This window comes from Balaenoptera musculus, chromosome 19 (assembly GCF_009873245.2).
Source record: "Balaenoptera musculus isolate JJ_BM4_2016_0621 chromosome 19, mBalMus1.pri.v3, whole genome shotgun sequence".
Taxonomy (NCBI): Eukaryota; Metazoa; Chordata; class Mammalia; order Artiodactyla; family Balaenopteridae; genus Balaenoptera; species Balaenoptera musculus.
Window position 1 is genome coordinate 41,252,177 of NC_045803.1, and position 22,383 is coordinate 41,274,559.

The 22,383-nt window shown below is 36.0% G+C and overlaps 1 protein-coding gene across 2 annotated transcripts in view; it reads left to right on the plus strand.

Annotated features, from left to right (window-relative positions):
- CBFB (core-binding factor subunit beta) overlaps positions 1-19,343 on the plus strand; it is a 61,551-nt gene extending 42,208 nt beyond the window's left edge. Inside the window, exons 5-6 of one of the 2 annotated variants that reach the window (XM_036833072.1) lie at positions 3,037-3,163; positions 17,088-19,343. In XM_036833072.1, the coding sequence (XP_036688967.1) occupies positions 3,037-3,163; positions 17,088-17,110 (150 nt within the window). In that variant the 3' untranslated portion in view covers positions 17,111-19,343. The remainder of the gene's footprint in view (positions 1-3,036; positions 3,164-17,087) is intronic. The other variant, XM_036833071.1, reaches the window with a different exon arrangement.
- Positions 19,344-22,383: the final 3,040 nt, after the last annotated feature.

Consider the following 22,383-nt stretch of genomic DNA (forward strand, 5'->3'; position numbering starts at 1 on the left):
ATAATGGTGTTAAATGTACCGTTTGCAGCTGCACATGTTAAATTGTCGCCTTTGAAGTATATGTTGGTGCTTCTTCAGCAGATTTATTTCTTTTGGTTTTCATGTGATCAGTAATATCATTCTGGTCCCCACAGAGAATAGGAAATGTCGTTATTTTGTACAAATTATGCATTCATCATCAGCTTTCTTGGAAACGAATTTGATTCTTAATTTTTCATTAAATATATACTTCTATTTTTTAAATTCATTGCACAGAAAGGTAAGTATTACCAAACTGTAAAATAAATATAGTTGTAGATTTAGCAATACAGTAAAGACAAAATCAGTGTAGCAAGAATGGTTAAGAATAGTCTATATATATGCTCTATGAGAGCACTGCTAGGTCTTTATTTACCACATGGGTTTCACAAACACCCAGCCACCTTTTATGATGACCCCACCTGACTACTATGTGCAGACTGTGGTATAGACCGTGGAGTAACAGGCTAGTATAACAAGTAGCTGGTGGGGACTGGAGTGCTGAAAGCCTTCCACCACCTGAGTCTAGATAGGGTTGTTTGTCCTTATCCATTTGAGCACACTTTACGGGTGAGTGTATAGTTTTATCAGTAAGTACCCTTTATGCTGTCCTTGAAAGGGAGGTGTTACTTAAGTTCACAACAGGAATGGATCAGGATAACACTGGATCACTGATCATCTTTCAGATTTAACCATTTAAAGTGCAGACTGTGTTCATTGCACATACATTTCACATCTTACTAGAAAAGACCAAGATAGAAGCTGGAATTAGAGAATAGAGAGCTACCAAATCTCTCTTAGCTTATTTTACTACAAATATTAGTAATAATACTTTTTTAAATTTTAATAAGGTAAAAATCTATGATCATTGCTAGAATACACATTAGTGGCTAATAACTTCCTTAGGGAGTTAGATTACATCTTGTGTTATATGCTCTCATTTCATCTTGTAATCCTTTACTATACTCAGTCACAGCTGATAATTATATATTGATTTTTGTAATTATTTGTTCATTGTCCACCTGCCCCTCTAGACCAGAAACTATAAGGAAAAGCACCATTTGCTCCCACACATTGTGTGCATGGCACCCAGCACAGTGACTTGGGCATGGTAAAGACTCACGGAATATTTGTGGAATAAATGAAAAAGTGAATGAATGCACAGGACAGAAGGGATATCCTGTTATCAGCAGACATGTCCCTGGTTGATACCTAATCAAATAAGAGAAAGTCCTTGGCATTTGGGAACAGTGTTCTTTTGCAGGTGCCTCTGACTTATGTAGTACATTCTGAGAATACAGTTGGTATTTATAGTAATGTTTAGTCACGTGTAAATTTTACATGTTCACAAATGCTTATAAAATAATAGCATTTATTGAATGTTGTCAGGTAGTGCACTTAAGCATTTTTATATGTTATCTCATTTAATCTTGAGACGTAAGTATTACTACTACGTGCATTTTACATGTGAGTTTACTGAGGCTTAGAAAATGAAATACCTTGCCCTGGGTCACAGAGCTAGTAAATGCAACATAAGAATGGAGACTTGATCACACCTTTCAGTTTTGTTTAAGTTATAGACTTTGTGTCAGTGAAAATTGCAAGTATCAAACAACCCTACTAACAGAGCCAAATAAAGGATTTATCACACAGAGTAAGATATCAACAGTCTGCAGTTCAGGCAATGATATTATCAGGGGCTGTGGGTCTTTTCATTTTCCTGCTGTACTATGCTCAGTGTGTGGCAACATCCCCAGTATTATGTTTGCAAGATGGTTGCTGTATCTCTGGTCATTGCATCGGTTCCCAGGAAGAAGGAAAGGTGACATGTCTCTTAAATGACTTTCTCAGAAGGCCCATTCATTGACTTACACTTCTATATCATTGGCTAGAACATAGTTACCTGGCCACCCCTTGCTGTAATGAAACTAGGGCAGTGAATATTGATGACTTTTTTGGCATTGTTTTTGATATTTTAGTTTCTTCAAGTGTGCCATTGAAAATCCTAGTGTTGAGAAGTGCGTGACTGCAAATCACACACTTGAGCATCCTGTGCTGTAGACAGCGAGGGAGCTTTAAGTTGGGGAGTATTGTGGTCAGATTGTGCTTTAGAAGGCACGCTCTGATGGCTGTGTTTTGGATTGGGGGATGACAGAATGGAAACAGGAAGAGACTTTGCAGTAATTTGGGTGAGAGGTCTTAGGATCCTGAACTAGGAAAATGTTTGTAGGAATGAAAAGGAGCCTAAAGATTCAAAAAATAGGAGGTCAGATGGATAGGATTTGGTGGTTGATTGGCTCTGTGGAGACAGGGGGAGAGTGAAGTGTCAAAGGCAGCTCCGGTTCTTGGCAGAAATGAGTGAGTAGTGCCACCATCCAGACTAAAAAGTGTAAAGGGAAAGTTTAAATTGGTTACCTTTTAGACACAAGAAGTTTGAAGTATCTGGGTTTCCTTCAGATCTTTATCCATTAGTTGGGAAAGGATTAGGATAGATTTGTTATATGTTACAAATAAATTTTTCTTGATAATATCCCTTGGAATTTTCTTTTTGTTGTCTAGAAGTTTCTAACATTTGTACAGTTGATTCTGTTAATATTCTCTTTTATATTTCTGGCTTTAGTGTCATACTTAGAGCACCTGGCCTGTCTTATCCCCACACTGTAGAAGTATTTACTAATTTCTTTTTCCTTATACTTCTATGTTTTAAATATTGACTTGAAAAAAAAAATATTGACTTGATCAGGATTTTACTTTGGTGAATAGGATAAGGTAAGGACAGAAAGGGAAGAGCATTTTCAGTTGTTAGAATATGACTGAACACGATTACTATTTCCAAGGTGTTATAATAGAACATGAAAATACTGAAGTTCTCTTTTAGAAGTTGCTCTGACTTTTTTTATGGCTTTGATGTTTTGAGAAATACTCTGCTGTTCATTTCTTTCAAAAAATAAGACACCCCCAAATTTTTTTTATTATAAATCAAAATTAAAATATCTGTTTCATATATTCTTATGACAGCAGGAGGATGCATTAGCACAACAGGCCTTTGAAGAGGCCCGGAGAAGGACACGTGAATTTGAAGATAGAGACAGGTCTCATCGGGAGGAAATGGAGGTGAGAGTTTCACAGCTGCTGGCAGTAACTGGTTAGTACTTTCCCCCAAACTCTCAGGCTCTATTTGTGTTGTTTGTGCATAATGATTTTAAATAGTTTAGTAGTTTAATGTCTTTCATTTTTTAAAAGTTGTACTCTGTGACTTTGTGTTTATTAAATGTAATGGCTATAAAGAAAGTTAGTCTTCATTTTAAGGTTGTACATGAATTCCTCATTTATTGGTCCTCAAAAAAAAATATTTACTATAATAAGATATATTTTCTATTAATTGATTGATCCAAATATCTTACCTCTTTTTTCTTATCTTTCAGATTATATGTAAAAATTACCTTATGTTATCATAAGATACATATTTTTAGAACATTATTAAAACTCTCTGGGAGTAACATTATTTCCCACTTTTCTATAAATATTTGTCTTGATTTTGTAACATTATAATTTTCGGTCATTTGTATAGTCTCTTCACTAGAGGAAAATTTATTTTCAAACTACTCAAAGAATGGAATTAACCTAGACTATTTTTCTTTTAACCTTTTTATGGTAAAGTACACACCAAATCTACATCAAAAAATATGTAGCTTAATTATTAGAAGGCTAATAACACCCTTATAACCATCCAGGTAAAAAAAAATTAAAATGTGACAGTTACCCCAGTAGCCCCCTCCATGTGTACATCTAATTATGACCTTTTCCCTCCCTTCAAAAGTAATAATTTTCTTAATTTTTATAGTAATCACTTCCTTGTGTCTTTTTATAGTTTTATTATCCATGTCTACTTCAGTCTTAAACACTCAAATTTAGTCTTGTCCAGTGTTTAAATTTGATATGACTAACAATGAAATAGAATAATTTCCAGGCATTAAAAAGAGTTCTGGAGATTGGTTGCACAACAGTGTGAATGTGCTTACTTAACACTACTGAACTGTACACTTAAAGATGGTTAAGATGGTAATTTTTATGTTTGTAATTTTTCCACGTTAAAAATATTTTTAAGTCATTGTTACATAGTAGAGAAAACGTTGTTTTTTCATTCACTAAATTATATGTACACTGTTTAAATTAATGTAAAAGTGTGTGTGTGTGTGTGTGTGTGTGTATACGTGTGTGTACAAAGACAGTGGTTAAGAGCCCAGACTCTAGAGCCAGATGGCAAGATCTGAATCTGGCTCTGGCACTTTGTCACCTCTGACAAATTATTTCACCTTTCTGTGGCTGAGTTTCCTCATCTATGAAATAGGGCAAATTGTGCCTATCTCATAGGGTCATTGTAAGGATTAAATGAGTAAATACATGTGAAAGCACTTTTAGAGAATATGGCACTGACTAGGTGTCAGCTGATATTATTGGTATTATTTCATATATATGTTAAAATATTTTTTAAAAAATAAGTGAAAAAAAATCAAGCCTACTTAGTGGTTAGTTTATGAAATAAAAGTATTATCTTTTAATGGTTGATATTTCCCTTTGTCAATGAGTGAATTGATTTAATAGGCTGATAGCAACTGATGATGTCCCGAAGAATACTTTCTAGCTAGGGGAAGGGACAGGAGGGATATAATGCAATACATTTTTTTCTTTGAAGCTTTTACATTTTTTTTTTTTTTTTTTTTGGCCGCACCATGCAGCATGTGGAATCTTAGTTCCCCAATGAGGGATCGAACCCGTGCCCACTGCAGTGGAAGCGTGAAGTCTTAACCACTGGACCTCCAGGGAAGTCCCTGAAGCTTTTACAGCTCTTGTGATCAAACTTCCCATGGCATTTTCTTTGAGAATCCTTGTATCTGTAATAGTAAGAAGTTTTCGAATGTATAATATGCATTTGTTAGCTTATACTTCTGAACCTTCTTGCTCATGCTGTTCGTTCCCTGACTGAGAATTTATTTTTCTACCCATTCAAGGCCCAACTTAAATGTTATCTGTCAATCCCTTCTCCAATCTTCTTAATCATAATTAGCCCTTCTACTTTGTCGTTTCCAGAGCACTTCTCATTTCTATCATTGTTCTTATTGAACAGTATGTTAAAACAATTATAAAGTTGTCTGTACTCCACCGTAGTGTGATCACCAGTGAAGTGGGGCCCCTGATTTTTTGACCTCCACATTACCCACCACAGTGTTTTGTACATTGCATTTAGTTGTCAAATGGAGAGCTTCAAAAAATAGCTCCTACTCTGCCTGTCTGAAAACTAGAGCCTGTACGTTAAAGTAGAATAATACATGTCAATGGTCTCTGGAAATATTTTTAAATGTTTATAATTTGTTGGTTTATATTAACTAGGTAATTTATTAAGTAATGAACTCCAACTGTGTTGTGCTAGATTCTGCATTAGGGGCTGGGAAATATGTAGATGAAAACGCATGGTTTCTGTCCTTGAACATCTATCAATCTTGAGGGAAAATAGATGTATAAACAGATAATTGCAGTCTGCTTTAGCAGTACCTGTACTTAAAGGGGAACAGTGGCAGTGCAGAAGAAGGAGCACTTACATCTGCCTCTGCCTGGGGGATTCACAGGAGAATATACTTGCAGGGATTTGAAGGAAGAATGTGAGTTTGCCAGCTAGACAAGCTGGGGAGAGCATTCTGGACAGAAGGAACAGTGTATGCAAAGGAGTGAAAGAAAAAGAGATCTTGCCATGTCAGAGAACATGATTGGTCAATCTTTCTAGAGCAAGCTAACATGGCTTTAAATGAATATACGAATTGTTTTATAAAAAGTGCTGTTCAGCTACATTATATTTGAAGAATAACTGTTTGACAACTAGTGGAACAATTTGGAGTTTTTTTATATGATTTGCTTTAAATAAAATTCTAGATTAGTTGAGGCTAAGAATTGTCTTCTCTAAAATGTTAATTTGATTATTATAAATAATGTTACTTGAAGAAAAACATTTTGGTGTGTGAGTTTATATGTGAGTATGTTTGTATTTGTGTATGAACAAAAATATAGTCTGTTCATAGAGGTGTCAGATAATTTGTTGCTCAGATAGATTGTTTCTAGTGAGTTTTATGTCAGTGATTGAGCACATGGGCTTTGTAGTCAGGCGTACTTGAGATTCCTGGTCCATTAATTGCTAACCTCTCTTAAGTGCGTTTTCTCATAGAAATTGTTGTGAGAATTAAATGGGAAAGTGCTTATAAGGCACTTAGTATGGTGCTTGATATGTGTAGGCCTTCAGTAAATAATAGCTCTAAAGTACTTCTTTAGCACTAAAAGCTCTACCACAGTGCTGGTTCAAGTTAATTGAATTATCTGGCTAACAAGAACATCGTTTTAGTTCTCTAAAGTGTATCAGGGCACTTTCCCTGCATTATGACCTAGAGCATAGAGAAAATGGTTAGGTTTTCATCAGTGATTTAAGATCCATAGTCCCTTATGGCAGTAATTTAAAAAGTTCTCATAGAGAACTGTTATCTGGAAAATTGGGCTGGAATCTGACTCCAGAGCTTGCACTGGCAGTCTCTTAGGGGAGTTTTGGGTATGCATGTCTTTTGGCACTTTGTGCATGTGTATTTTGCTTCTCTTTTAAAACAAAAAAATCATGACAGATTCCTAATGTCAGCTTATTTCTTGTAGTTTACCTCCTTTTTCGTAAAAGGAGAACATTGGGGGAAAATGGTTGCATTTTTTCCCCTGTAATTCAAACATCTATAAGGGGGGTCTTACAAAATATAATTGAACATTCTTTTTATTTGTTTGTTTTTAATTTTGTATTTTAAAAAGTAACAATTTTATAAAAAATGGTTTTCTTACACTCACCTGGGTAAAATTCTTATTACATTTGAAGAAACTGAGACTCTGAGAAAATTTGACTTGCTCTCTTTTCAAATAGTTGGTTAATGAAAGGGAGGGTGAAGACTTAAACCATCTTCCTAAGCAGAAGTTCTCCACAAATACAGCCCAGCACTGGGAAAAGAATTTCCACATCACCCATAAAGATGATTAAGTTGAAAAATAAAATCTGCCAGAACCAGAAGAAGTTAGAAACCATTTTGCCTGGAAAAGAAAAAACTGAGGAAGAAAAGAATAATAATGGTTCTAGTGGGTGGTCCTGATGACTGACCAAAGACAAGGGCCAAGGAGCAGTGGTAACTCTTGGGTGGCAGTAACCCAGTAAATGGTCCTTGGAGGCTTAAGATCCTGGCAGCGCAGAGGCTTACGGATGTCCTACCCCTGTTTGGATAACCTCTGAGGCCTCTAGCCCTGACATGCTAAACTTGTAACAGTGGTGCTCATGAACATTTAATATGTGTATCTGATTAAGGTTACTCACAGTGGGAAGCAGAACTCCAAGTGGTTTTGGTTTTCCCCAGTGTCTTTTAACCTGAAATCAGTTCTAAAACTCCTTGAGTGATTACTTTTCATTGTTTATCTTTTATACCTTTTGAATTTTGTATCATGTGCATCTGTTACCTATTAAGAGAAAATTTGTTGCTAGTGTTAACACAGAATGATGAAAACAGAAGATTCTAGAACTTGCTATCTGTTTTCTCTGACGTATAGGCAGTTTTTAAAAATGTGAAATCCTGTCTTCGTTTGAAATTTATACAGAACCTTAATGTATAAAATAGCTTAAAGGGGCACTGCTCTGGGTGAAACAGGGGTAGGGATTATTTTGGTCCCCCTCTAGAGTCCCTGGAGTGTGTTCAGAGAACCCAGTAACTGGCAGAATGTAACTTGAGAACCTTTGAGGTAGTAGATGAGGATGAGGCTTCTAAAAGATTGCCCTGGTTTTGAGTCCTAGCTCTACTTGTTGCCATGTGACATTGGGAAAGTTGCGTATCCTCTTGACCCTCATCTGTAAAATGGAGCTAACACCCTACCTCCCAGGGTGCTGCCTAACTCAGTATCTGACATTTAAAATGGAACTCATTGGAAGCTAGTTCCTTCATCCTCTCTTTCTATACACCTTGGCTCACAACGTATCTGGAGTGGCAATAAAGGCAGGCATATCCTAACTGTAGACTCTGAAAGTCAAAGATATGTTGCCAAGCTATTTTATATCCTGGTGTTTGTTTCTTTCTTTGTTTTTTAACAATATTAAAGGATCTTGAACTTTTCTGGCTTCTCTTGGGGTTGGGTAGTGACAAGGAGGGGGTACAAAGAGGGAACTTCCCACGTTTGGTGATATTATATTTCTTGATCTGGAGGCTAGTTACATGGGTGTGTTCACTTCGTGAAAATTCATCACTCATATATATGATTTGTACACTGTTCTGTACTTTAATAAAAAGTAGACTTTAAAAAAAATAATAATCACAGACATTTCTTCTGTAAAGTGCCTGCCTGCCTGCCCATTGATATCTGTTGCCACATAGAAGTGGCCCAGTGCCTTTTTACCTGAGAATCTTACCATTATTTAAAACTGTTGACCTGTTATCCATGGCAGTCCTTCAGGTTACACGTCTCTATAACTGTAATTCCAGTACCTTACTTTGGGATTTTGTGAAGGAAGGTTGAGACTAATAAGGTACAGACTGAGTGCTTTGGTCATAAATAAGTTGGAAAGATACCTCTGTCATCTGTTTTATAGCAGCTTATACACACTCTTGGTGTGTCTAGGGACTGCCTTCAGCTTCATTGGCCTCTTAACCTAAAACTGTGATATAGTACTGTTGGCTCTTAATTCAGCTGCAAGGTGACAGGGTGCTGAAAGAGATTTTCTCTCTGTCATTACCTAGAAAATGCTTTCATTTGGTTAGGTTATAAAAGCGTTAGCAAATAAATTGTTATCTTTAATGTCAGAGAATGGGTAAATAATTATTGCTTATTCTGCTATAGGCAGTTTTAAAAGTAAAGTTCAGCAAATCACATGAGAATTTTATGTGGAGACTATTTGGAAACAAAAACAAGGGAAAGACTGTGGTTTTTATATTTGTGTTTTGTATGTTTTTTGAGCCTTCGATTCTGTGTGGTCCAAGAAAAAAAATCACAGCCTCTATTTATTTTAAATTCCCACAGACTTCAGTTTTCACATCACTTAACTCTACCAACACTTATTTTTATGTAAGGACAAATGAACGTAAATGTCTGTCTCTTCTGGACCTTCCTGAGGTGTGTTTTAGGTATAGGCAGTAGATGAAAGTGAACCGAGAATATGAACTCAGATTAAGAATGAGAATCGGAAAAAAAAAAAGAATGAGAGGGCTTCCCTGGTGGCACAGTGGTTAAGAATCTGCCTGCCAATGCAGGGGACATGGGTTCGAGCCCTGGTCCGGGAAGATCCCACATGCTGCGGAGCACCTAAGCCCGTGCGCTACAACTCCTGAGCCCACATGCCTGAGCCCACATACTGAAGCCTGTGCACCTAGAGCCCTTGCTCTGCAACAAGAGAAGCCACCACAATGAGAAGCCCGTGCACCGCAACAAAGAGTAGCCCCTGCTTGCCACAACTAGAGAAAGACAGTGTGGAGCAATGAAGACCCAACTCAGCCAAAAATAAATAAATAAATAAATAAATAAATAAATTTATAAAAAAGAAAATCCTATTAGAATATAAAATTTTAAAACAAAACAAAAAAGAATGAGAATCGGAAGAGGATTAACAAGGGAGGACAAGGATTCTAGGTCTGCTGCTCCCATACTAAGAGAAAAACAGGGTCTTGGTTTGGTCTCTATCATAAGAGATGTAGGTTTTATTAAAATTTATTTTGTTTTAACTTTATTTTAGCCTGTAAAAGTTACTCTTATCTGCAGGATACAGATTTTTTTAACATTTGAAAAGTTCATACAGATAAATTGGGAAGTTATGAGCAGCTTTGTTGTGATAGCAACAGCATGAATGCTTACTATGTGCCAGGCAGTATATGCTGCAATATTTGTTTTACACTTGATTCTTAAATGCTCTTATAAGACGTACCTCAATTTTGAGGAACTGAGGCTGAAAGAGGATAAGAAGCTTGTATAAGCTCACATTGCTAACTTGGTAGAGCCACCCTAGTCCAAGCCTGGAAATGTCAGTTATTTCCACTATCTCTTTTATTTTAAAATGCCACCTTATATTTAAAGTTTTCCTGAAGTTGAATACTTTGTAAGAACTGTATTTTTTGATGTGCCTGTTAGACCAGCTCTTGCAGTCTACTTATCTGACAGGTGTTTATGATTGTCTGCTGACCTTGTTTTTACGTTTTTAATGAGTTTGGAAAAATTGCATTCCTTTCTCTCATATTAGGACTTAAAATTTCTGCTTTGTGTCTCTTCCAGCCTTAGCAGTCAGGCGAAATAGCAGTGACTTAGGAGGCTGACATTAATGCTAATTGGAAGTTAAAGGTTCATCTTTTTAGAGTTGTGAGTTTGTGTTCTCACTGCCACCACCTAACTCTGAAACCTTGGAGGAATCATTTAACATTCTTGGTCTCAGGCCTATCATCTGTAACGTGAGAGTTGAACTAGATCTCTATAAAGTACTGTGCTGCTCTAAAATTCTGTCATGCCATGTTCTGACTTTTAGCCAAGTGTCAAACATAAAGTGATTTGCACATTATCTGGATATAGTATACACTCAATAAATTGGATCTATTTTTAGTTATTAGGGCATTTTCTCATGAAGAGTTTTCTTCAGTTTGATGATCTTGATAATAAAAGAATGGAAATCAACCAGGTTTTATTCATTTTCATTTGGATATCCCTGCTCTTGGCTACTTCTGCACAGCCCAGACCAGTAGGGAAAGCTCGAGTATCTGGTGAATATTCTTTGTCTCTTCATTTTGAACATGTCCTATGACTGCCATCTAGAAACTGGATTTGCCATGTTTCTGGGTGATGGTATACTGAAGAAAGAAAATAGGAGCGACTGGTAGTGAGGGGTCTGTAGTAAAATTTCTACATTTTAATACTTACAAATATTAAAAACAGATTTGTATTCTGAACAGGCTCATGGGTGTCTGCTTTATATTAAAACCCTATTCTGAAATAACTGTTAATAAAAAGTTAAAATCAAGGGCCTATGTGGATTGACTGGGGAGAAAGAAACTAGAAATTATGGACTTTATGTTTTTAGAATAATCGAGTTCAGAGTTTCTTTGCCATCATCTAGTCTAGTTTGTTACTCATAGAATTCATTCTAAAACATCCAACCATTAGAAAACTGCTACAGTAGAAAGCACTGCTTCCCAAGGCAGCACATCCAGTTGTTGAATTCCAGTCCTGTGGAAGCTATTTCATTAACCTAAATGTTTCTGTACTTGTCTCCTTCATAAGACAGCCCATACGTCTTCCTCTCTAGCATTAAATTCCCTCCCAGTCTCCCAGCTCTCTCATTCTTCCCTCTTCAGCTCTCATTCATACTCTTTCAGAGTTCCTCTTATTTTTTTTTATCTTTGATTCTCCTTCATAGTGTCTTCATTTACATCTTCCTCATTCCTTCTTTACAATGTAAATAGAAACGAAAAACACAAGTAAATAGCAAAACAACTTTTCTTTGCATGCTTTTACCAAAAATATATTTTAAACAAATAAACCCATGGCAACCTCTGCACAGCCCTGACCAGTAGGGAGAACTCCAGCTGCTGACTGTTTTTTTGTCACTCATTTGGAGTCATCCCATTATTAAAATAATTTGAAAATTACTCTTATCCCAGGACAAAAGCTGAAACATTCTTTTCACAAAGTATTACTGGTAGGTTAGTAGTAATTTATAAATGTATAATTAGGATTGATTTTTCTCAGTGTTTCTTCATTGCTCAGCCCCTTTCTAACCTTCATTGACTGAAACCAGATGCTTATATCACCATCTCTAATTTTGCAGAATTGATCAGTCCTTACATTACATTTAACATTGATTCTGTATGGAACATAAATTGTTTTCCTAATGCATATGCATTCCATAGCTCTTTCAATCTGTACCCATGCAGCATAACATTAACCTGACTAGTTAAATGAAAGGAATGTGCTAAAATTTAGTCAGCATGCAGTCTGCTAATAAATAGTTAAGATTTGCTAGAGAAATGTATCACAGTTTATAAGAAAGACCACGGAAGTTAGTGTTGGGTTTTATATGATTTGTTTGAAAGTGAATAAAGCTGTGTCATTTCTGTCTAAACAACATTAACCCTCTTGAGAAATGATGATATAACTGGAGCTTCTGACTAAACAAGATTTTACAGTACAGGTGTGACTTGTTAAGCTGTTTCTTTGAAGGTCAAGGATGCTCTTTCTCTAATTGTTTTAGATCTTAACCATTGAAATCAGAACATTTCTATTTTTGGTTAAATTTGTTTCCAAAAACTGACAGATAATGGACAATCAGTTGGTGATAATAATACATAATTCCATTTAGCTAAAGATTGCACAGGTAATTGCAGTTAGTCCCAGTTGCTGGCATATAACAGAGGTGGCTAAAACAAGATCCACATGAAAGATGATGGTGGCTTGGACTAGGGTTAAGAGTGGTAGAGTTAGTCAGAAGTGGTCAGATTCAGGACATATTTAAATGTAGAGATGTCAGAATTTGCTGTTGGGTGTGAGAGATGTTAAGGGGTTTTTGCCCTTAACAATAACTGGTGGAATGGAGTAGCCTTTATCTAACATAGGAAAACTGTTGCTGAGGGAACTAGGTTCTGTATACAAACAGATGTTTGTGCTTGACTGACATTTGTAGTCACTAGAGAACACTTAATAGAAGAAAGATGCATTGGAATTTGTGAAAGAGACTGAAAGTAAATATTATGTGTGGATCAAAGGGGGACACTATGTTATTTTAAAACTTTATATTAGCAGAGAGTGTCACGCACAGTATGTTAGTTCTTAGATGTACTCTATTAAGTAATTTGCCATAGTTTAAACAAATGTTTATTCTATAGTGAAACTTGAAATCCTCAATGTTTATGATTGTCAAGCCTCTTGGTTGTTAAGTATTGTTGTGAAGATACTTCTGAATATATAAGTGCACCAAGGATTCTAATATATTTCCGTTTTTGCTTTTGAGACAATACTTTATCCATAGTAATTCTGAATTTTATTTCTTGAGATAGAGATTCCTAGTTAAAACCCAGTTGGCAGAGATGGTATTCAGTGAGAGATGAAATTCAGTGTTACATTTTTCAGTCATATAATTTATAGGCCATATACTTCTGTGTGACTCAGTTTCTTTATCTGTAAAATGGATGAACAATAGCACCTATGTTATAGGTAGTTGGCAGGGATTAAATTGGTTCGTCCATGGAAATTGCTTAGAGCAGTGCCCAGCATATAGTTGGTGCTCAATAAATGTCAGCTATTTTTTTTAATTTTTATTTATCCATTTATATATATTTTATTGAAGTATAGTTGATTTTTTTTTTGCTATTATTGGTGTTAAATTTATTTTTTAAATGTCTTAATATAAAATACAACTTGTTTATTAGAAAAAATAACATTTGGTAACTATCAGTTTCCTCATCTGGTATTGGAATTTCTTTGTTAACTTTTTTTTTTTCTAATTGTCTCACAATAATTTTTTTTTTATTGGAGTATAATTGCTTTACAATGTTGTGTTAGTTTCTGCTGCACAGCAAAGTGAATCAGCCATATGCATACACACATCCCCTCCCTCCTGTACCTCCTTTCCCCCCACCATGCCACCCAACTAAGCCATCACAGAGCACCGAGCTGAGCTCCCTGTGCTATACAACAGGCTCCTGCCAGCTATCTGTTTTACACCTGGTAGTGTATTTATGTCAAACCTAATCTCCTAATTCATCCCACCCTCCCCTTCCCACCCTGTGTCCACATGTCCATTCTCTACATCTGCCTCTCTATTCCTGCCCTGCAAATAGGTTCATCTGTACCATTTTTCTAGATTCCACATATATGCATTAATATATGATATTTGTCTTTCTCTTTCTGTCTTGCTTCACTCTGTATGACAGACCCTAGGTCCATCCACATCTCTACAAATGATCCAATTTCATTTCTTTTTATGGCTGAGTAATATTCCATTGTATATATGTACCACATCTTTATCCATTCATCTGTTGGTGGACATTTAGGTTGTTTCCATGTCCTGGCTATTATAAATAGTGCTGCAATGAACATTGGGGTATATGTGTCTTTTTTTTTTTTTTTTTGGGCTGTGTTGGGTCTTCGTTGCTGCACGCGGGCTTTCTCTAGTTGTGGCGAGCAGGGGCTACTCTTTGTTGCAGTGCGCGGGCTTCTCATTGCGGTGGCTTCTCTTGTTGCAGAGCACAGGCTCTAGGTGCGCGGGCTTCAGTGGTTGTGGCACGCAAGCTCAGTAGTTGTGACCTGCGGGCTCTAGAGCACAGGCTCAGTAGTTGTGGCGCACAGGCTTAGTTGCTACACGGCATGTGGGATCTTCCCAGACCAGGGCTCGAACCCGTGTCCCCTGCATTGGCAGGCGGATTCTTAACCACTGCGCCACCAGGGAAGCCCTATATGTGTCTTTTTGAATTATGGTTTTCTCTGGGTATATGCCCAGTATTGGGATTGCTGGATCATATGGTAATTCTATTTTTAGTTTTTTAAGGAACCGACATACTGTTCTCCACAGTGGCTGTATCAATTTACATTCCCACCAACAGTGCAAGAGGGTTCCCTTTTCTACGCACCCTCTCTAGCATTTATTGTTTGTAGATTTTCTGATGATGCCCATTCTGACTGGTGTGAGGTGATAATACCTCATTGTAGTTTTGATTTGTATTTCTCTAATAATTAGTGCTGGTGAGCATCTTTTCATGTGTCTCTTGGCCATCTGTATGTCTTCTTTGCTGAAATGTCTGTTTAGGTCTTCTGCCCATTTTTTTTTTGGATTGTTTGTTTTTTTGATATTGAGATACATGAGCTGTTTATGTATTTTGGAGATTAATCCTTTGTCTGTTGCTTCGTTTGCAAATATTTTCTCCCATTCTGTGGATTGTCTTTTTGTCTTGTTTATGGTTTCCTTTGCTGTGCAAAAGCTTTTAAGTTTAATTAGGTCCCATTCACTTATTTTTGTTTTTATCTTCATTACACTAGGCAGTGGGTCATAAAAGATCTTGCTGTGATTTATGTCAAAGGGTGTTTTTTCCTATGTTTTCCTCCGAGAGTTTTAGTGTCTGGTCTTACATTTAGGACTTTAATCCATTTTGAGTTTATTTTTGTGTATGGTGTTAGGGAGTGTTCTAATTTCCTCAAAATACTAGCAAACAGAATCCAGCAACACATTAAAAAGATCATACAACATGATCAAGTGGGATTTATCCCAGGGATGCAAGGATTCTTCAGTATACGCAAAGCAATCAATGTGATAACACCATATTAACAAATTGAAGAATAAAAACCATATGATCATCTCAATAGATGCAGAAAAAGCTTTTGACAAAATTCAACACCGATTTATGGTAAAAGCTCTTCAGAAAGTGGGCATAGAGAGAACCTACCTCAACATAATAAAGGCCATATATGACAAACCCACAGCAAACATCATTCTCAATGGTGAAAAACTGAAAGCTTTTCCTCTAAAATCAGGAACAAGACAAGGATATCCACTCTTGCCACTATTATTCAACGTAGTATTGGAAGTCCTAGCCACAGCAATCAGAGAAGAAAAAGAAATAAAAGGAATACAAATTGGAAAAGAGGAAATAAAACTGTCACTGTTTGCTGATGACATAATACTATACATAGAAAATCCTAAAGATGCCACCAGAAAACTACTAGAACTAATCAATGAATTTGGTAAGGTTGCAGGATACAAAATTAATGCACAGAAATCTCTGGCATTCCTATACACTAACAACAAAAGATCAGAAAGAGAAATTAAGGAAACAGTCCCATTTACCATCACAACAAAAAGAATAAAATACCTAGGAATAAACCTACCTGAGAAGGCAAAAGACCTATACTCAGAAAACTATAAAACACTGATGAAAGAAATCAAAGATGACATAAACAGATGGAGAAATATACCGTGCTCCTGGATTGGAAGAATCAATATTGTGAAAATGACTATACTACCCAAAGCAATCTACAGATTCAGTGCAATCCCTATCAAATTACCAATGGTATTTTTCACAGAATTAGAACAAAAAATTATACAATTTATATGGAAACACAAAAGACCCCAAATAGCCAAAGCAATCTTGAGAAAGAAAAATGGAGCTGGAGGAATCAGACTCCCTGACTTCAGACTATACTACAAAGCTACAGTAATCAAGACAATATGGTACTGGCACAAAAACAGAAATATAGATCAATGGTACAGGTAAGAAAGCTCAGAGGTAAACCCACACACCTGTGGTCACCTAATCTATGACAAAGGAGGCAAGAATATACAATGGAGACAAGACAGCCTCTTCAGTAAATGGTGCTGGGAAAACTGGACAAGTACATGTAGAAGTATAGTTGATTTACAATGTTGTGTTAATTTCAGGTGTACAGCACAGTGATTCAGTTATATATATATGTGTGTGTGTATATATATATATATATATGTATATATATATATATATATATATATATATGTATATATATATATATATATATATATATATATATATATATATATATATATATATTCTTTTCCCTTATAGGTTATTACAAAATACTGAGTATAGTTCCCTGTGCTATACAGAAGGTTCTTGTTTGTTATCTATTTTATATGTAGTAGTGTGTAAAATGTCAGCTAGTATTAAAAGGGAAAATGGGAAAGTTTGCTTCTAAGGTGATTGGATCATGTGTTCAAGTTAAACCCTTTATTCCCAAAGCTATAAATGTAGGTTTGTTGCTCTTTTATCCACAGTACGTATTTTGATAATGCTCTTTTGAATATAATGAGATTTTTTATTCTTGGTTTTTAAGGAAACTTTGACAAAATATTTCATACATAATCTAAATTTTTCTTTTTCTTCTTACATGTGGAGATACTGGCTGAAAATTTTTTTAGTTGCAAACTTTTCTTATGTGCTACTGTAACTTTTATTTATTAGCACTTTGATTTTCAAAACACGTTTTAACCCTAAATTATGATTTTGTCATTGCAGGCAAGAAGACAACAAGACCCTAGTCCTGGATCCAGTTTAGGTGGTGGTGATGACCTCAAACTTCGCTAATTAGTGGCACAAAAGATGTGTCCCCCCCATCTTTACATATTCATTTCTAGTCTGCAGAAATAATTGATTAAAAGACCAGAAACTGTGATAACTGGAGGTACTACGGTCTATTTCTCAACCTTAGGCGGTAACAAGACATCACAACTGCCATGGTTTTGCACTATGATATAATAACTGCATTTCTAATTTTGTATGCATGTAGCCAGTAATTATTTGAAATTTTCTTCTATGCAAGCTTACCTTGTTGACATTATTTTAGTGAGTTGAAACTATCCACTTGTAAAGCTCTGTTTTTCCACCATTTTAATTTAAAAGTTCATGTCATTTTAAAACAGGTCAAGAAATTAAAATTTTTATCAGAGGGTTTTTTCCCCTAATCAGTTGCTCTATTTTTTTTTTTTAATTTTAGATGTGTTGGTTATACAGCTTCATTTTAGATAAATGTTCTTGGTTTTTTTGTTTTGTTTCCCCTGTTTCCTTCTGTGTTTTTATAGTCTATGGCATTTTAAAACTGCTGATGGTTTGCATTATTTACAAGCTAAAAACCTAGTAGCATAGAGCTGTCTGCCACACCTTCTAACACAAAGTTTACAGTTGTTAAAGTTGCAGTATCCTTTTAAATGTTGATAATCAGCTCCTTTTCTTTCCTTTTTAAACATAAAAAATTTTAATTGGTATTAACTCTGGTCTGCCCCAGATCTGTTTTAGATTCTGTTCTGTATTCATGAGTTTGTGTGGAGATACTCTCCATAGATGATAATATTCTACTGAAATGCCTAAAGGAGTCACAGGCTGGCTTCTGTTTTATTCAGGGATTTTTTTTTAAAAGTCAATCAGAAAAGGGATACTGGAGCTTCTTCATGTATGTAACAGCATATTAAACTGGAGACAGTGATGAATCAGCTACAAAGGTAATGTTGTATTAAAATCATGTTTAAGATAGCTGCTTTTATGTGTATTTTATAATGCATGCTTTTGTAAAAACAATGCTGGGTGATGAAAGATTAGTCTTAGAGAGAAAATGTACATCTGTGCAGAGGATACATTTTCTTCCATTAATTATTCTGGAAAAAAATTCACAGGTTATATATATGGTATTTTCCAAAAGGACTATTAATAGAACCTTTTGAGATGAATTAGTATAAGAATATTTTTAAAATAGGGCTCACTATCAAATTGATTGCAACTTTTTTTTTTTTAATACAAGACTGGAAAAAAGTGCTAAGTCATTTGGCACCTCCTTACAAATATTTTCCATGGTCACATTCATTAAATGTTACTACATTTCTGAAGTTTTGCAAAAATGTATTTTATCAAAATAGAATGGCATTATTTTAAAGAGTTTGAAAAACTGACATGGTCAATTCAGAAAATGAACTGAAGTCTGAATAAGGTCATTGCATTTAAAACATATATGTATACTTGACTGATGAGGGAGGTGTGACTTTCATTGTATATAGGTCTTATAATTCATAAGCATATCCTGTATCTCAGAATAAAAATATTTGTTATATATTTGAAGTCATGCATGGTAAAAGAGTGTGTTTAAATTGTTATAAACAATAATGCATCATAAAAGACCATGCTGATCTTGTGTAACTAAGTACTATGAATGAATCTGGTTGGTATTTGGTGTTGTGCAGCTCACATGTTTACACACTCAGTGCCCTAATTTCCCCTGAGGGAATCACCTTTTAAGTGGTCCTTACAGTGCTGTTCTAAGGTTACTTTATCACAGAGCTCCTTGGTTTTTGACTTCTGCACTTAAATTTTTTCTTTTCTAATAACATGATGATGGCACATTTTTCTCTATTGTTTCTAGCTAAGGGCTTTCAGTCCACCAGTAACTAAGATCAAATGTTATTAAATGTTCATGTTGCCATCCTTCTGTACATACTGTCATTTAGCATTGTGCTGCTTCCATCTGTCTTAATGCTGGCATTAAGATCATGAGCCCTTTTTCTCCAATAGTGCAGGCTTTGAAAACTGCTTTCTTTTTAAGTTATTGGTACAATTTGATATTTTTCCATAATCTGTATTTAAACAGAATTACATCATTGCATCATCTTTTCTAAACTCATCCTCATTAAAACTTGCCTTAAGCTACCAGATTGCTTTTGCCACCATTAGCCATATTGTGTGTTTGTATGTTTAATTTACTTTCACAATAAACTTCTGTGTAGTGAACTTCTGGGTCTTGGCTCTTTATTAACATAATACAACAATTTCTGTTCTGGTGTTCATTATGACATAAAAATTGATTTTGTTTCTAAGCTGTTCTTGCCTTCTGCTTTTTAACCTTAAAATAAAAACCACCACCAACAGCAGTGGCATCTAGTGGTCATTTCTGTTAATTCCAAAGAAAACCTTTAATGTATATAACACAAAGAACACTAATTTCCCAGTGTTATATTATAGTTTTCAAAAAATCTGCCTTGATTTACCCATCCTATGAGGTATGACTATAGAGTAGTGACCTTGGAGGGAAGGAAGAATTCCAAAAATTACACATCCAAATAACTACCATCTTTCAAACTTCATTTTAGGAATATACACTCAATTTGATTGTGCTGGTGTCATTTCAGACATTCTTAGGACTTTCCTTGGCATTTTCCTACATCAGAAAATTAAGCCTTTTACTCTAGAAGTATGTCCTAAGCTTGATCCATAAGGAAAAATTTACTTATTCACTACCAGACTTATTGCAAATAACAAATACCTTTAAATGCTGAATTGGTACCATGAAGCAAAATTCCAAAGAATAAGATTCATACTCTGAGGGTTAATTTCAAAAATTATTTGAGCAGTAGCATCATGGTGTCAGTAAGTATATCACCTCTAGAAACAGGTATTTGGATATGTTAGTTTGGGGCTACCTGGAAAAAGAAATATCTTACTTGATTTATGCCTCATTTGGCACTGGGGAGCTTTTTCAAGCTATAAGCCATTGTGTGGATTATCCATTGCTACATAACACATTGCCCCAAAACTTAGCAGCTTAAAACAGTAAACATCATCTCACAGTTTCTGTGGGTCAGAAATCTGGAAGAAGCTAAGCCCAGTGGTCTGATCCAGGGTCTCTCCTGAAGTTAGAGTCAAATTGTCAACCTGAGCTATCATCATCTCAAGGCTTAATTGTGGCTGAAGGATCCCCTTCCAAGCCCACTCATGTGGCCATTGACTGGCCTCAGTTTCTCACAGGCCATTGGGTGTAAGCCCTTGATTCCTTGCTAGGTGCTGGGGATGAAGAACTTCCTTGGCACGTGGGTGTCTCCATAGGGCAGCTCATGACTTGGCAGCTGGCTTTCCCAGAGCAGGTGATCCAAGGAAGAGTGCATGCCTAAGATGAAAGCCACATTTTTTTTTTTTTTTTGGCTGCGTTGGGTCTTTGTTGTTGCATGCGGACTTTCTCTAGTTGTGGCGAGCGGGGCTTCTCTTGTGGTGCACGGGCTTCTCATTGCAGTAGCTCCTCTTGTTTCGGAACTCGGGCTCTAGGCGCATGGGCTTCAGTAGTTGCAGCACGTGGACTCAGTAGTGTGGCTCGCAGGCTCTAGAGCGCAGGCTCAGTAGTCGTGGCACACGAGCTTAGTTGCTCCGTGGCATGTGGGATCTTCCCGGACCAGGGCTCGAACCCGTGTCCCCTGCATTGGCAGGTGGATTCCTAACCACTGCGCCACCAGGGAAGTCCAAAGCCTCATCTTAATAACCTAATCTTGGGCTGCCATATTCCATTATGTTAGAAGTGAGTCACTGGGTTAGGCCCACACTGAAAGGGAGGAGTTATTAAGCTTCATCTTTTGAAGGGGGGGCGTCAAAGAGTTTATGGACATATTTTTAAAACCACCACAGCCATTTTGCTGTATTTATATATGTAACTGAGTACTTATAAGACAACACTGGGGGACTTCCCTGGCAGTGCATTGGTTAGGACTCAGCGCTTCCAATGCAGGGGGTGCGGGTTCGATCCCTGATCATGGAACTAAGATCCCACAGGCCGCGTGGCACGGCCAAAACAAAAAAAACAACATTGGCGTTTTGATCTCCCAAACATTCTTTAAAGGTAAGATTTCAGTCATTTGCAGGCATATTTCAAGGCATGATTCTCCTGGTAGCATCAATTCCCTTTCCTGCATCACCACCATATATATGGATATGGCATTTCAAAGATGTTCCGAGTCTAGAAAATTACAATTTGTAGAGTAGAATCATGTGTAGAAATGGCAGTTTGGTTCGTTTAAATACAAGATAACTCTAAAAGTCACTGTATTAGTCAATTCTCAGCTTTTGGCCAGAATAAGCAACTTAACGTCATTATTGGCCTTTTTCAGGTTTCAGAAACATTTGAAAATGTGAGAAGATATGATACAGGGAGAAATTTTTTGTTAGAGAAATCATGTATATCCATGAATGGTAGGTACTAGCCATGTGTGCCTGCCGAGCACTTGAAATGTGGCTAGTAAAACCAAGAAACTGAATTTATGTTTTAATTTAAAAACTGAGGCAGTGTTAAATATTTTTCTGTTAAAACTTTGTTTTGGGAGGACTACATTTCATGTTAGCCTTTGAAAATTTTGTGTCCAGGTTGAGATGCACTGTTAGTGTAAAATACTAAATATCAAAGATCTAATACAAAAGAAGAAAAAAGATATTTAATTTTTAACTTTGATTACATGTTAAAATATTTTTATATACTGGGTTATATTGGGTTAAATAAAATACATTAAAATAAACTACCTTTTTCCTTTTTAATGTGGCTAGTAGAAAATTTTAAATTGCATGTATTGGCTTACATCAATATTAGGATTGTAAGTGGGCAAAGGACAGATGATACAACCAAAAGGAAAAATGTTTAAAAAAAAAAAAAGAAAATATTGAGGCTTACTATCACTGTTTAAAAAAAGAGATTAAAACAAAGTATGATTATTTTACCTCCTAGGATCATTTATGGGAAAAAATGTATATATCCAGTGCCCTAAAGAGACACTGTCTCTGCCCTCACGGAACCTACAATCTGGCTCAAAAACTAATCAAAAGCAGTATTGTTTTAAGTTGTACTGGAAGTTGTGGCTGTTACGGGGCACATCTAACTTGGTCTGGGTGCTCAAGAAAAGGCTTCCTTGAGACATCTGAGCTGACATCTGAAAGATGGCAGACATTATTCCAGCATTGAGAAGGTGACGAAAGTATTACAGGTAACATGGCAAGTTTGAGAAACTAGGCGCAGTTG